This window comes from Terrapene carolina, unplaced genomic scaffold (genome assembly GCF_002925995.2).
Source record: "Terrapene carolina triunguis isolate 2854851 unplaced genomic scaffold, T_m_triunguis-2.0 Scaffold119, whole genome shotgun sequence".
Taxonomy (NCBI): Eukaryota; Metazoa; Chordata; order Testudines; family Emydidae; genus Terrapene; species Terrapene triunguis.
Window position 1 is genome coordinate 774010 of NW_020664470.1, and position 13553 is coordinate 787562.

At 41.5% G+C, this 13553-nt stretch overlaps 1 protein-coding gene across 1 annotated transcript; it reads left to right on the top strand.

Moving 5' to 3' along the window:
• LOC112123199 (olfactory receptor 6F1-like) lies at positions 1 to 11057 on the top strand. Its single transcript, XM_029911735.1, has 4 exons — positions 1 to 193; positions 8796 to 8888; positions 8986 to 9173; positions 10113 to 11057. The coding sequence occupies exons 1-4, from the start codon at positions 1 to 3 to the stop codon at positions 11055 to 11057; spliced, it is 1419 nt and encodes a 472-aa protein (XP_029767595.1).
• Positions 11058 to 13553: the final 2496 nt, after the last annotated feature.

Below are 13553 nucleotides of genomic sequence, written 5' to 3' on the forward strand. Positions count from 1 at the left end.
ATGGACGGCACCCTCGCTGCCCCGTTGCCATCTGTGCCCGCTGTAGGCGTCGCAAAGGCTACTGCCCCGGCTGCTGTTGAGGGGGAACCTGTAGAGGCAGGTGGGGACTTTGCCTCTATTTTTGCTGAGATCGAGGCCTTGGGCTTGACCCCAACCACTGAGGGAGTGGATGCCCCCCTGTTAGAAGGCCTTGGTAAGGGTGATTGCTCTCTGGTGCCCCTCCCTTTTCCCCTTCCCTCCGCCTCAGGTGGTTGCCCCCATTTTGGCCTCTGCAATGCCCCGGGCCATGTCCATCTGCCCGGCCGCGAATGGTAATCTGGCTGATGCCGCTGTGCCCATTGTGGCGACGGCCGACGCCGAGCGGCCAGGCTCTGAGCCCACGGGTGCCCTACCCCATGAGGCAGGGCCACAGCTCTCGCCTTCCCCCAGTGCTGTAATCGTGGGTGCCGTGTTTAGTGGGGCACCTGAGCCTAGCGCTGTGGAGGCGTCCCACTCCCTTGCTGCCCCTTTAACTACCGTGTCGGGTCATGAGGCACTGTGCCCCGGAGGCTCTGCCACTCAGGCCCTAGATTTTGTCCCCACTCCCTGCCCTGACCCTGCTCCCATCCTAGATCTGTGTCCTGTCCCTGTTCCAGCCCTTGTTCCTGTCCTTAACCTCTTTTCCTTCCCCCCTCCTGTTGCTGCCGCCCCTGGGGTTGCCTCATTTTCTTTTTATGGAGGCCCCCAGGAGGCGGTTTCTGTGTTTTCCTCTTCTGGCCCATCAGGGGCTGCAGTTCTCCCTTCGCCATCGTCCCTAGGGCCAAGTGTTGTGTCGGGTGGCACGGTGCCGGACGGACAGGAGCCGCGGCGGTGCTCTGATTCCTGCCTGCCCGTCTCGCTGGGCCACGGGGCTGGCAGGGGGGTCCAATCAGGGGACGCCCCGGGGTCCATGACCCCAGTCCCTGCCACGCAGAGGAGCGAGATGCCCTCTTTCTTGGAAGACACTCGTGGCTCCATGAATAGAGTGCATCTCGCTCTTCAGTGCTGGGGCAATTTCCATCTTGTTCTCCAGACCATGAGGGCCATTATGGGGGAAGGCAAAGGGACCGGGAAGTGGGATGCTGCAGCTTACCAGCGGGCCCGCAGCTTCCGTGATGCCCTGCTGGCTTTTGGGGTTGGTCACGGTTTGCTGCGGGGTCCGACGGGTGCCGCTAGTGCCCCAGACTGGGAGGATCATCCCCAGCCCTCCTTATGTCGCCGTCCGTCTTTGCCACTTTGAACATCCACGGCTGTAGTTCGGGTCTCCGCAGGTGCCAGGTGCTCTCCTTCCTTCAGGAGGGGGGGTACTCTGTTATTTTCCTGCAGGAGACCCACACAGATCCAGCCGCCGAAGTGAGCTGGCAGCTGGAGTGGGAGGACAGGGTCTACTTTAGCCACCTTTTGGCCCGTCAGGGTGGGTTGGCGACCCTGTTCTATGCCCTGGAACACTCTCCTGTAGCCATCTGGCCTGACCCTGTCACAATCTTTACACATTATTTGACCATCCAATCAACATTAAGCATTGTGTCTTACATATCCCATGGAATATGCATAGGCAGGCTTCAGTTTACATAACTTTTTTTGTCCATGCTAATTTCATGTCATCATGTCCCTTTTCCAATTGTTTTATTTTCTTTGATCCTACCACTCAATATAGGGACTTTTCTGGTTTTTTCCCAATACAGGGATTTTTTGTCACTACATTTTATGTATTTTATTGTACTGATTAACCTCCTTTTATCTATGTCCTTCAACACAGTATAGAACATCATCTTTGTCTTACACAACAGCTATAAGCATTATTTAAAGAAGTCTCTACATAAGGACGCATTTTGCAAGCAACACTCATGTCAAGCAAAGCCTAGGCTAAAGCCAGTTAATTTAGCTTAAATATTACACTGGTCTACAATTTTTGAGAAGTTGTCTGCTTCAGAGATAAAATGTGCTATTTATTATGTATTTTGATGTGCTGAATTCAAATATGACAATTAAAACAACTGATTGGCTACTGTTTCTAAGATATTTAAGTTTTTACATTTTATGTCTATGTATATTGTGTAGATAGTAGAGTTTTAATCATAAATTGTAAACCTAGGTCTTTTCATGTATTTATGGTTGCTTTACATGATAATATTTCACCTGTCCTGTTTATGTAACACTTTAAAAATCAGCAAAAGGGTTATATAAATAAAATTTATTATGAAACAAAAGGCAAAAAACTATTATGTACATAGTTTAGTCCTATTCAGTGTCTACTTGGCATTTCTTGGCTTGTCTCTTGTATTCATTAAATGGAGCCTCTCTTGTCACTGTCCAGCAATACTCTGCAATCATTGATGGGCCCCATTTGCCCTGAGAGCTTTTCTCCATTGTTGCAATGTCCTGGTGAAATCGCTCGCCGTGCTCGTCGCTCACTGCTCCGCAGTTCAGTGGAAAAAAATCTAGATAAGAGTGCAAAACATGTATCTTTAGTGACATGTTGCAACCAAGGCTTTTGTATGCCTTGAGGAGGTTTTCCACCAACAACCTGTAGTTGTCTGCCCTTGTTGTTTCTGAGAAAATTTATTGCCACTAACTGGAAGGCTTTCCATGCCGTCTTTTCCTTGCCACGCATATCACAGAGGTCATCAACTCTCTATATCAATGTAGAACTCTATCAACCTTTATCTTTGGTCCTGTGGCCCATGCTGACATGAGGAATTGAATTCACACAGTACACTACTGAAGACCTTCTTAAGTTTTACTTTGAGGGTTAGGCGTAATGTAAGTCCTTCTCCATGCAGGTTGATTTTCACCCTAACGAGTACAGAATCTGGCAACTGGCTCTGGACTGGAACAAGTGACAACTTCTGTATTTTATCCACAAACACAATTGCTCTCATCTTGGCAGCTGATGTACATTTAAGAGTTCAGACCTACCATTAAAATGGGGTGTCCATGTTGCCAAGCCTAGTAATTTTATTATGAGTCTTACACGGAATTGAGGGTCTATCGAGTCACATATCCTGATTCTTCTCTTGCATGTCTTACACTATTATGGGGAGTAGCTTCTGATTCAGGGTCTAGTCCTACCTCAGTTAAATCAATTGGAAAATTGGACAGGTATTTTCAAATGTGCCTAAAAGAATTTAGGTGCCAAATCACATTAATTTAAATTGGATTTGGGCGCCTAACTCCCTTAATCTCCTTTGAAAATGCCAGCCTATATCTCTGTAAGGGGAAGGAAGATCAGGTGCATAATTTCAGCAATTATGTTATCCCTTACTTAAATTTTATTTTGTCCTTAACCTAGGAAATTATCATTGTATTTACCGTGATTATGCCTGATATTGCTTGGTAACTTTCACACCCATGTGGATGACAAATACTCTGACCAGCTCAGGATTTCATGAGCACAATGACAACCTAATGGAACTGGACAGCTAAGTATTAGGGCTGAGATCCATAGAGTTACTAAAGAGGCGAATAGGTACCTAGCCAGGTTTTCAAAAGCATGTCAGTGTCTAACTTCTATTGAAGTCCATAGGATTCAAAATGTACTACATTAAAACACACTAGGGAACATCTAGTGCACACCAGCAGGGTCTACCTGGACCAATTAGTGTGCAACATGCTACTAAGCTTTAGAATTCACACCTCCATGATGTGCATTGCAGTGCCAGGTAGAAAAGCCCTGAGAAGCCTTAGGGCAAAATTTTCTAAAGCACCTAGGTGACTTAGGAGCTTACGTCTCATTGGCTCTTTAGTCAATTAGCTGCATTTGAAAATTTAACCATAAATCCTATTTTCAAAAGTGACCGAGGGCCAGATTTGTCAAGGTATTTAGACTCCTAAGGGGATTTTCAAAAGCACCTAGGCACCTAATACTCATTGATTTCAATGGATGTTGGGCAACTAGGAAGTTTGAAAATTCCACTAGGTGCCTAAATGCTTTAAAAAATCTGGCCCTTGGTCTTGTCTATACAGAGAAGACACAGCAGTTTAACTCAAATATGTTTAGTTAATCCGATGCAATTCTTGTACCTTTGTTTGTGGATCCTTAGGTATAAAACTGGTTATATTCATTCAGTTTGCACCTGAAAATTGATATAAGTGAGGTTGAAAACAATATAATAATGCCCACACACAAAGTTGCACTCTTTTAACTAAACTGGTATAAAAACACACCTTTCATTATGTCAGTATAACTTTTTTGTGTAGATTACAGGTAAATTTTTTACAAGCACCAAAGTGTTTTAGGATTTTCAAAGGGAATTAAGTGTCTAGTGGGATTTTCAAAGACCTAGGCACCTAAATCTCATAGAATTAAATGGGAGTTATGTGCTTAAACTGCATACGTACTTCTGAAATTCCCACTAGGTACCTATCTGCCTATCTTTAGGCATCTGAATGCCTTTAAATATCTGGCCTCTGGTGCTTTATACTACTGTATCTTACACCACTTATTAGGCTGCCTAAATGTGGATGTAGTTGCCTAACTTTGGGCAGCCACTTAGGGACAGATTTTTAAAGCATCTAATGGGATTTTCAAAAGTACATAGGCACCTAACACCCACAGAAATGAATGGGTTTTAGATTCCTAGATGCTTTTGAAAATTCCAGTAGGCATCTCAATACCTTTAAAAATACGGCCTTTTGTCTTTTACAAATGGAGAAACTGAGGAACAATGAACTTAAACAATTACACAGTGGTCCATCAGCAAGTCAATGGAGACACAGAACCAAGGTCTCCTAACTCCCACTGCTCTTCTTTAACCAAGGACATCATCCTTACTAAGTCAGGCGGTTGGCACTAGAAGAAGACAGTGAAATTCTGTTGAGACCAAATCCCAAGGGCACTTCTGAGGAATATAAAGTAGGCTTATTCGTAAGACCTGTTGAGTTGCCATACATAAACAAAGCAGGTAAGGGGAAAGGCGGCAGGGTGATGATGAACTGGTAATGGAATGAGACTCTAATGAATATTGATATCTGCAATAAGTAGGAAGATGTTGAAATGTTTGATTTATAACTGGAGGAAAAATATGGCACCCTCACTTTCAATGCATTTTTTCTCAGAATCCAAGAACGCTGCATTCTAAGAAGAGAAGATAATGCATGAAAAGCTAATAATCTAGGTCCACTAGAGAGAGAGAGAGGGAGAGAACACACCCCAGAAATATACTTTAAACCAAGTGTATTAATAACTATGTTTTCTATATTTGGTGATGTGACCTACTGGGCCATATCTTGTTGGAAGGAAAAGGTTTCCCACAGTGAGTAATTGGTACATCTGTAACATACTCCCATCTCTCTCTCTCTCTCGCTCTTTCTCTCTCTTTCTCTCTCTCTCCCTTTCTGTCTTTCACTCATATTTTTCAACTCTTGAGTGCATAAGAGAAAATAGCTATATGATAGATCTGTGGAACTCACTGCTGAGTCACATTGTCACCTGAGTCACATAGATAAGAATGTAAAAATGGATTGCCTATTTTCTCTTAGAGGTAGACTGAGGTTTTCGTAGCCACAATTGCTACATGGATGCCCACTCCTCATTCATTATTCATGGGAATGTATTTGTTTAAATACAGATTTTAAAAGGTATTTAGGCACCTAATGAGATATTTAGAAGCATCTAGGCACCCAAAAATCATTGATGGGTGTTAGGCACCTAGCTGCTTTGAAAAATTCCACTCAGCCCCAGAATCCCTGACAGCTTTTGAAATCTCAGTGATAGCCTGGTTTGGTAGATGGGAAATAAGGAGTTGGAGTTTGTCCCAACACTGTCAGTGATATACTGTGTGAAATTTGTATAAACCATCTGTGCCTCAGTTTCCCCTTCTGTAAATAAATGAGATAATACTATTCACTCACCTTAGTGAAGTGGTTTGAGGTCTACAAATGAAAAAGCACCATGAGTTTCTTCCCAAGCCTACTAGAGTGAACGGAAAGAGAACCATTGACTTCCTCTGTTATTAGATGAAGCCCTCTATAATAATGGTAATTAGGGCATTAGAAGGCACTAGCTCCTGATCTTGCTTCCGGGCTTTCACCCTGTCTTCCGATGCATCCCTGGCCAAGATCCTTTACCCCTATTTTCTCCTTATATAGCAGAGGATTGATAATGGTTAATATTTACTACAGAGGGGCATTGGGCCCATTTCAAATAGCATTGAAGTCACAGCTACAAAGGGCAGTACTTTCCAGCCCATTGTAGAATGAAATAGCTCATGAGTGGAAGATGTAAAGAGGTGTAGAAGTATAAAGTATTATTATCTTTGCCAAACTCATCTCAGATTAGAATAAGGAGGATAAGCAATATGGGTGGGATTTTCAAAAGGGTCTATGGGAATCTGGCATCTACATTCCACTGAATAACAATGAGATTTGCATTTTTAATTGCTTTCAAATATCCTTTGAAAATCCCGTTGCACCATGACAATCAATCATTTATCCTTCAGGGAAAAATTGTATTTCCATCTCAGCTGAGCATGGAATGTGCCTCTGTCCAGCACTGCAAAATCAGGGACATTATTTTTGGTTTATAATTTCTTCTTTTGTGAAATGGGAATAATGATCCTGAACCCACTTGTAAAATGCTTTCAGATCTCCTGCACAAAAGCTTGGGATTATAATTAATGAGCATCGTCAATTAAGCACTGTCTGGTACATAAATCTATATGAAATTCTTGTTCCGTTCTCACTTACATGTTAATATGTCATGAATAGGCTTGGCAGAATGTTATGTTTATTATTTCTAATTTTGATGAGTAATATCAATAATATAATATTTAACGCATTTCTTTCCATTTTTTTAATTTAAATTTTCATAGTTGCACAAAATTATGGGGTGGGGGAGACTGTCTGAGAAATGACAGTAGACTCTGAGATTCAAAAAGTGAAATGTCTATAAACCATTGAAACACAAATTGTTAACATTACATGTCAAAATAGAGAAAGTAAATATCCTTCATTCAACAGCTCAGACCTGTTTTTACCATTCATTCACTAGTCCATTTCTAACAAACCTAACTGAAAAGTCTAAATCCCTGGATTTTGACTCTAATATGTTCTCAAAGCATTTTTCTTACTTTGCCTATCTGTGAATTTTAAGTATTATTGATGGAAATAGGTTTTCATCACTTTATGTGAGCATGGTGACATCAACATTTGCCAACATTTATCAGTACCAAGCTAATCCTTCCAAGCCTAGTCATGAGGTTTGTTCCTTGATTGTTAGAATTTGATCCTGGGCAAAATGTAAAATCAGTTTAAATGTTAGATACAAAGGGGGAGATTTTCAAAGGATTTTCAGTGGGAGTTGGGCCACACGGCCCTCTTTGCCTTTGAAAATCTTCACCAAAGACAAACATCATGGTCATGTGCGAAGAAGAAGACACAAAAATAACCCCAGTGTTTCAAAGCTTGGTGTTGGGAATGTTAGCTCAGTTTTGAAATAAGTTGGAGAGTCAGGAAGGATTTAGGAGGAAAGGTTAGGAGTTCAAATTTTGCATTCTTGTTCTGGAATTAGAGTTTATGATTCTCTGCCTTGGAATATACCAGTGTAAAATGTTCATCATAGAGCCTATAAGGAACAAAGACAAATCCTGCATGCCACAGAGCACAGCAGAGATTAATGAAGGAGAAAAAAACTGAGGACGGGACTGATCCATTTACCGTAATACTAGAAGAAAGGAAATTTTCAGGGAAACTGGGATATTTTCCCTCCTATTCTTCTTCATGCTAAATTCTGTAGAGCTATTAAAATGGGATTTGCACATCAGTGATTTTCCAAAGAGTCCATGTGTCCATAACCTAATGGAGTTCAATGGGTATTGGGTACCAAACTCTCTAAGGCATCGTTGAAAATCCCAGCTAACAGCACGAAGGGCCTTTTGACAAGGAAGAGCATGGGCTGAAGATGGAATGAACAATTAGTAGATCAAAAGTGCCATCAATGTTTTAAATGTCAATGGGAAAAAGGATGAAATGATCATGATCCCCTTCCCTTCCCTTGTCCTGTTTCTTGACAAACGCTTGTTGGAAGTAGTAGCTGACTGAGGTTTAGGGAGATAGGGTAGGTGGTAATAATTATTCAGGCATTAGGATTCTGACTTGAACATTCAAGGAACATCCAATAATGCATTTTAACTCTTTCACTCCATGAACATCTCTTGTGACCGACAGAATTCGAGACTTGGGTAGAGATGGAAAACCAATTCAGTGTGTTGGTTTTCACCCGCTGAGTCCTGGATTTCCTTCAGGCTACTATTTCCTTACAGAAAGATGTGTCCACTCATTGATGAAGAGATTGTTTCTCATCAGGGGGACTGTGTAGATAGCACAGGATTTAACACTTTGCTTCTCCAGATGTTCAGAAAATCTGTGGAAAATGAATTTGGTCACCACGTGGGGTGGGATAACATTTCTAACAGTAGCTAAGAGCCAGACTTTTAAAGGTATTGAGGCACCCAGTGGGATTTTCAAGATTATCTAGGTGCCTAAAACTCACTAAAATCCGCTCCTATCTCAGGAGGATGTTAAACAGAATCTACTAAAATTAGACATTTTTAAATCAGCAGATCTAGATAACAACATGGAATCAACATCACCTCAGCATGACAACCAAGTTCAGGATCTATTCGACCTGTATCCTCCCTGTACTGTTGTACGTCAGCAAAACATGGACACTATGCCACACAGACTGGGCAAAGTTGGAGGCTTTCTACACAAAATGCCAATGTCGTATATTGGACATTATTTGTAATGCAGATGTTTATGGTTGCTTTTGTCTACAGACTACCAGGGCCATTGTCTGCAGATAGCGTCTTACACTTTTGTCACAAGAATGTCACAAGATGTTCCGGTGAACGCCATTGTTCGGGTGGCTTGTAAGCGTTGGGATAAAATTCCACCAATCGAGGGGTGGAGGCAGCCCAGAGGCAGCCCTCCTATTACATGGGTTCATCAAGTCTCTTCTGATGTTAGACTCTCGGGCTGTGAAGCCCTTGCAGCTGCAGCGGTATGGACCAAATGGTGAACGATCACTACGGCCAACCATTTCGCTAAGCATTGAAGAAGATCCAGATAACTCACATCCAAGAGTTTTTAAAATGCTGGCTGAGGAGCTCACTGGACAGTTACTGTTGATTTGCAATACGCCTTGGAACACCAGGGTAGTTCCAGAAGACTGGAAGAAAGCTAATGTTGTGCCAATATTTTAAAAGAGCAAATGGGAGGACCAAGGTAGTTATAAGCCTGTCAGCCTGATATCGATCCCAGGCAAGATAACAGAGTGGCTGATAAGGAACTCAATTAATAAAGAAATAAACTAATATAATTAATGTCATTTAACATGGGTTTATGGTAAATAGATCATGTCAGACTAACATGGTATCATTTTTTATGACATTACAATTGTGATTGATAAACATAATAGTGTTGATATAATAGACTTCTCTATGGAATTTGACTTGGTACTACATGACATTTTGATTAAACAACTAGAAGGATACTAACAGTCATGGTGGAATCTCCATCACTGAGAATTTTTATATCAAGATTGGGTGTTTTTCTAAAAGATCTTCTGTAGCAATTATTTTGGAGAAGTTCTATGCCCTGTGTTATGCAGAAGGTGAGACTAGATGATCACAATGGTCCCTTCTGGCTTTGGAATCTATAAATCTATGCAAACAATGAGTTTAGGTGTCTTGGTGTTTTTGAAAATCCCACTACATGCCTGAATACCTTTGCAATCTGGCCCTCAGTGACTTGAGAGCCTAAATCCAATTTTCAAAAGAGCTTTCATCTTTTAGAGCTGGATTTTCAAAGGTATTTAGGTGTCTCAAGCTTCAAATAGATGCTTAGTGGGATTTTCAAAAGCAGCTAACCAGATTAGTGTCCTAACCTGCTTATTAAGCATTTTTGTAAATCTGCAACGTTGGCATCTAAACATTTTTAATCTCTAGCCCTTAGGCTCCTAAGCAACTAATGTGATTTTGTAATGGGACTTAGGCTTCTAAATCATTTAGGAACCTTTGAAAATTTTACTTGTGATGTCCAACAATCCATGGAACAAAACTGCCCCTGAATTATGATCTCTTGTATCTTGACAGATGGAGCCTGTGACTGGAATAGAGAAGGAAAACCAGTCCAGGATACAGGAATTTATCCTCCTGGGATTCCCCGGCAGTCAATATTTGCAGATATCTCTCTTTGTGGTGTTTAGCATGATGTACATCCTGACAGTTGCAGGAAATGTTGCCATCATAGTCCTAGTGAAGGCCCACCATCATCTCCACACCCCCATGTACTTCTTACTTTGCAACCTCTCCTTCCTGGAGATATGGTACACCACAGCCTGTGTCCCCAAGACAATTGCAATCTTCCTGGGGAAAAGCAGAACCATCCCCTTTGGTAGCTGCATCCTGCAGATGTACTTCATTTTCTCCCTGGGTTGCACAGAGTATTTCCTTTTGTCTGCCATGGCCTATGACCGCTATCTGGCCATTTGCTACCCATTGCACTATAGAACCATCATGAACAGCACCAAGTCTGCTCAGCTGGCCCTTGGTTCTTGGATGTCTGGTTTTCTGGCTATTTCTATCTCAGCATCTCTGATAGCCAGGTTATTCTTCTGCAGCTCTAACGTCATCAATCATTTCTTCTGTAGCATAGATTCCTTGATCATTCTCTCCTGCACAAACAACTCGGTGATTGAGATGACAGCTTTCCTCATCTCGATCATTGTCATCCTAGGAACATGTTCCATAATGCTGGTCTCCTACATTTACATAATCTCCACTGTACTGAGGATCCCCTCGGCTCAAGGCCGGCAAAAGGTCTTTTCCACCTGCTCGGCCCATCTTATTGTCGTGACTATCTGGTACAGCTCCACCATCTTCCTCTATGTCCGGCCTTCCAAACAGAGCTCCTTAGAAATGAACAAGATTGTCAACACTTTGAACACTATTGTCACTCCATTGTTAAACCCTTTCATTTACACTCTGAGAAATAAAGAGGTGAAGGATGCTTTATGGAAGGTATTTGGTGGGACATGAAGTTGTTTTTGAATGGTTTAGATCTTACTGGGCCTGATTCTCAACCTGTGCTCATGTTCCCTTTGGTCAGAGCCAGCACTAGAACAAATGGTGTCTCAGGTGAGGAGTGTCTTCAGCACCCCTCCCCCCCATTTGTTAAACTTTTGAATACCTTATTTTTTAGTGCAATTATAGTCCATTTCACAACTTTGATGCATGGTTTGCATGCATGATTTATCCCTGTCATATAAGATGATAAATGTGCATGCTAGGATCTGCAAATCTGTATTTATTCATGCCATATATACACAAATAAAGAAATTCATTTACTCTAAGTTCATAGAAAATTTTTAATTTTAAGAGTAACTGAAATGGACTAAATTCAAGAAATTGAACTGTGTGCCAATATTGGGTGGACCAGTATTACACAGTGTTACAGGAGGTGACAGCCTTAGAATGTTAACCCTAATCCTTTACTACAAAAGGTCACTCTTCTCACTTAGACCCTCACGAACTGAAGTATAGCATCAGAGAGATCCAAAGAATAACCAATGGCATTTTCAAGTGATAAAATAGCAAACGATGTCAGTCTCTCATCTGCCATCATCAATCCAAGATAATTTTAATGAGCCTGAGCTTTGAAAAGCTGAGCTCACCACTCGCGACTGCAAGCGGAAGCGTGAGCAGAATCCTTAAAGCTATCCACACATTAGAAAAAGTGTCCTTCAGCTGTGCATCATGTATCCATTAGAGAAGTTGGGGTGGAGAGTGCTTCCCATGTTGCAAAATGTGACGGACATTGTCCAATTTGACATAGAGGTCTTTATTATTGATGTCCGAACATTCCCCAGGTGTCAGCATCCGGTAAAGGTCCGTATAATTGTTCAAGAGTGTTTTCCTTTCTGCCGGCAACTTATTAAGGTCATTCAAAAACCACAGGTCTTTTCATGAAGCTTCATTTGTCCGTACCTTTCTTTGATGGACACTTCAAACAGTGTCAAAAAGTGAACAAAAAAATTCCTTCTTGAATTTTTCTTCTGAGTTTCCCATCATCTCATCTCTGCCCTCATAACCAAACTGTCTCTTCTTCCGATGAATACAAGTTTCCTTGAAGACAGTCTCAACTCCTAAGTTTTCTACCATTTCTTTGGCAGCAGTGATGGCATCTTCAAATCCGTTGTCTCTGTAGGCCACAATGAAATCAAGGCAGCTTCTCATCAAAGTAGTAGCAATTGCGATGTCCATCGACTGAGTTTGTAATGCATGCTTAAAACAATTGCTTGGAACAAGACATTGTGCCAAACCACAATTAAAACCAGAAATTTGAAGTCGGTGATCTGGTTTGCCAGGCTTTACACCTTGTGTCAGATTCTAGACTCGGCTTTACTCAACTGCTCCAGTTCCTCACAGGGCATCGTAAACCTCAGTCACTTGGTACCTCACTGCCTGGATGCCACAGTTTCTTCCCTTCGTGTTTGTTCCATTGTCATATCCTTGGCTGTGGGAATCCTAAAGCTTTATTTTATTCTAATTCAAAACATTCATGAACAGTTCTGTTTGGCCTTTTCCAGTAGAGTCGTCCACAGACTGGAAACAGATAAAGTGTTCCTTTACTTGGATACAGCCATCCTCATCATCAACAAATTTTACTGTAAATGACATCTTTTCACTGTGACTAATGTTGGGAGTGCAGTCCATTATTATGGTGTTGTACTTCACGTTGTTGAGCCGCATCAATATGTTGTCAAACACCTTTCTTTTCATAAGATCAATCAATTTGTTTTGAATTGTTTTGCTGCAGTAAATGGTCCATAGCTTCTTTACGTGCTCACGCATGACATCGTCATATTTCCCAAGGAGCTCTACCAAACCAAGGAAATTACCATTATGTTCAGTGAACGATTTATCTGACGAGCCCAGGAAAGCCAAATTATTCTTTACGAGAAAGAGGGTAATTGAGATAAGAAGCTTGAGCATGTTCCTCCAATGCTGAGTTTCTACATTAATAATGTGCTGGTTTTCTGTGTCTCAGCATTTATTCAGCTTTAGCCTGTGCTTGACCTCCATCCATTTGGTGTAGGCTGCAAAATGGCCAAGTGACTTTTCATCTTGCTTCAGAGCATCAATTAAGTTGTGCCAGTAATTGTACCTGGAAAGCAGAAGCAAAGATTTGACATTCTTGTCTAATATTTTGCAACAAAAACAGACCACTTTGTCAGTTGATTTCAGTTAAACTATTCAGTTTCTCACCATTCTTAAGCATTCTGACTTTGAGAAGTGTCACTTCTGCTCATTTACTGGAAATGTCATAGCCTCAGTTTTGCCCGGCCCGTTCAAAATAGCATGATGAATATCGGCAGAGTTTAGGATCACCAGCCATAAAGCAGTATCGAGTTGTGGTGTGTAAATTTTCTCACTGCTGGTTCTGTCATCATGCAAAGTTGATTCTTCTTTTATCATTTCTCTCCTTTTCATGTTAACCAGATTTTTCTTTGTCATTACTCTCCTTTATATGTG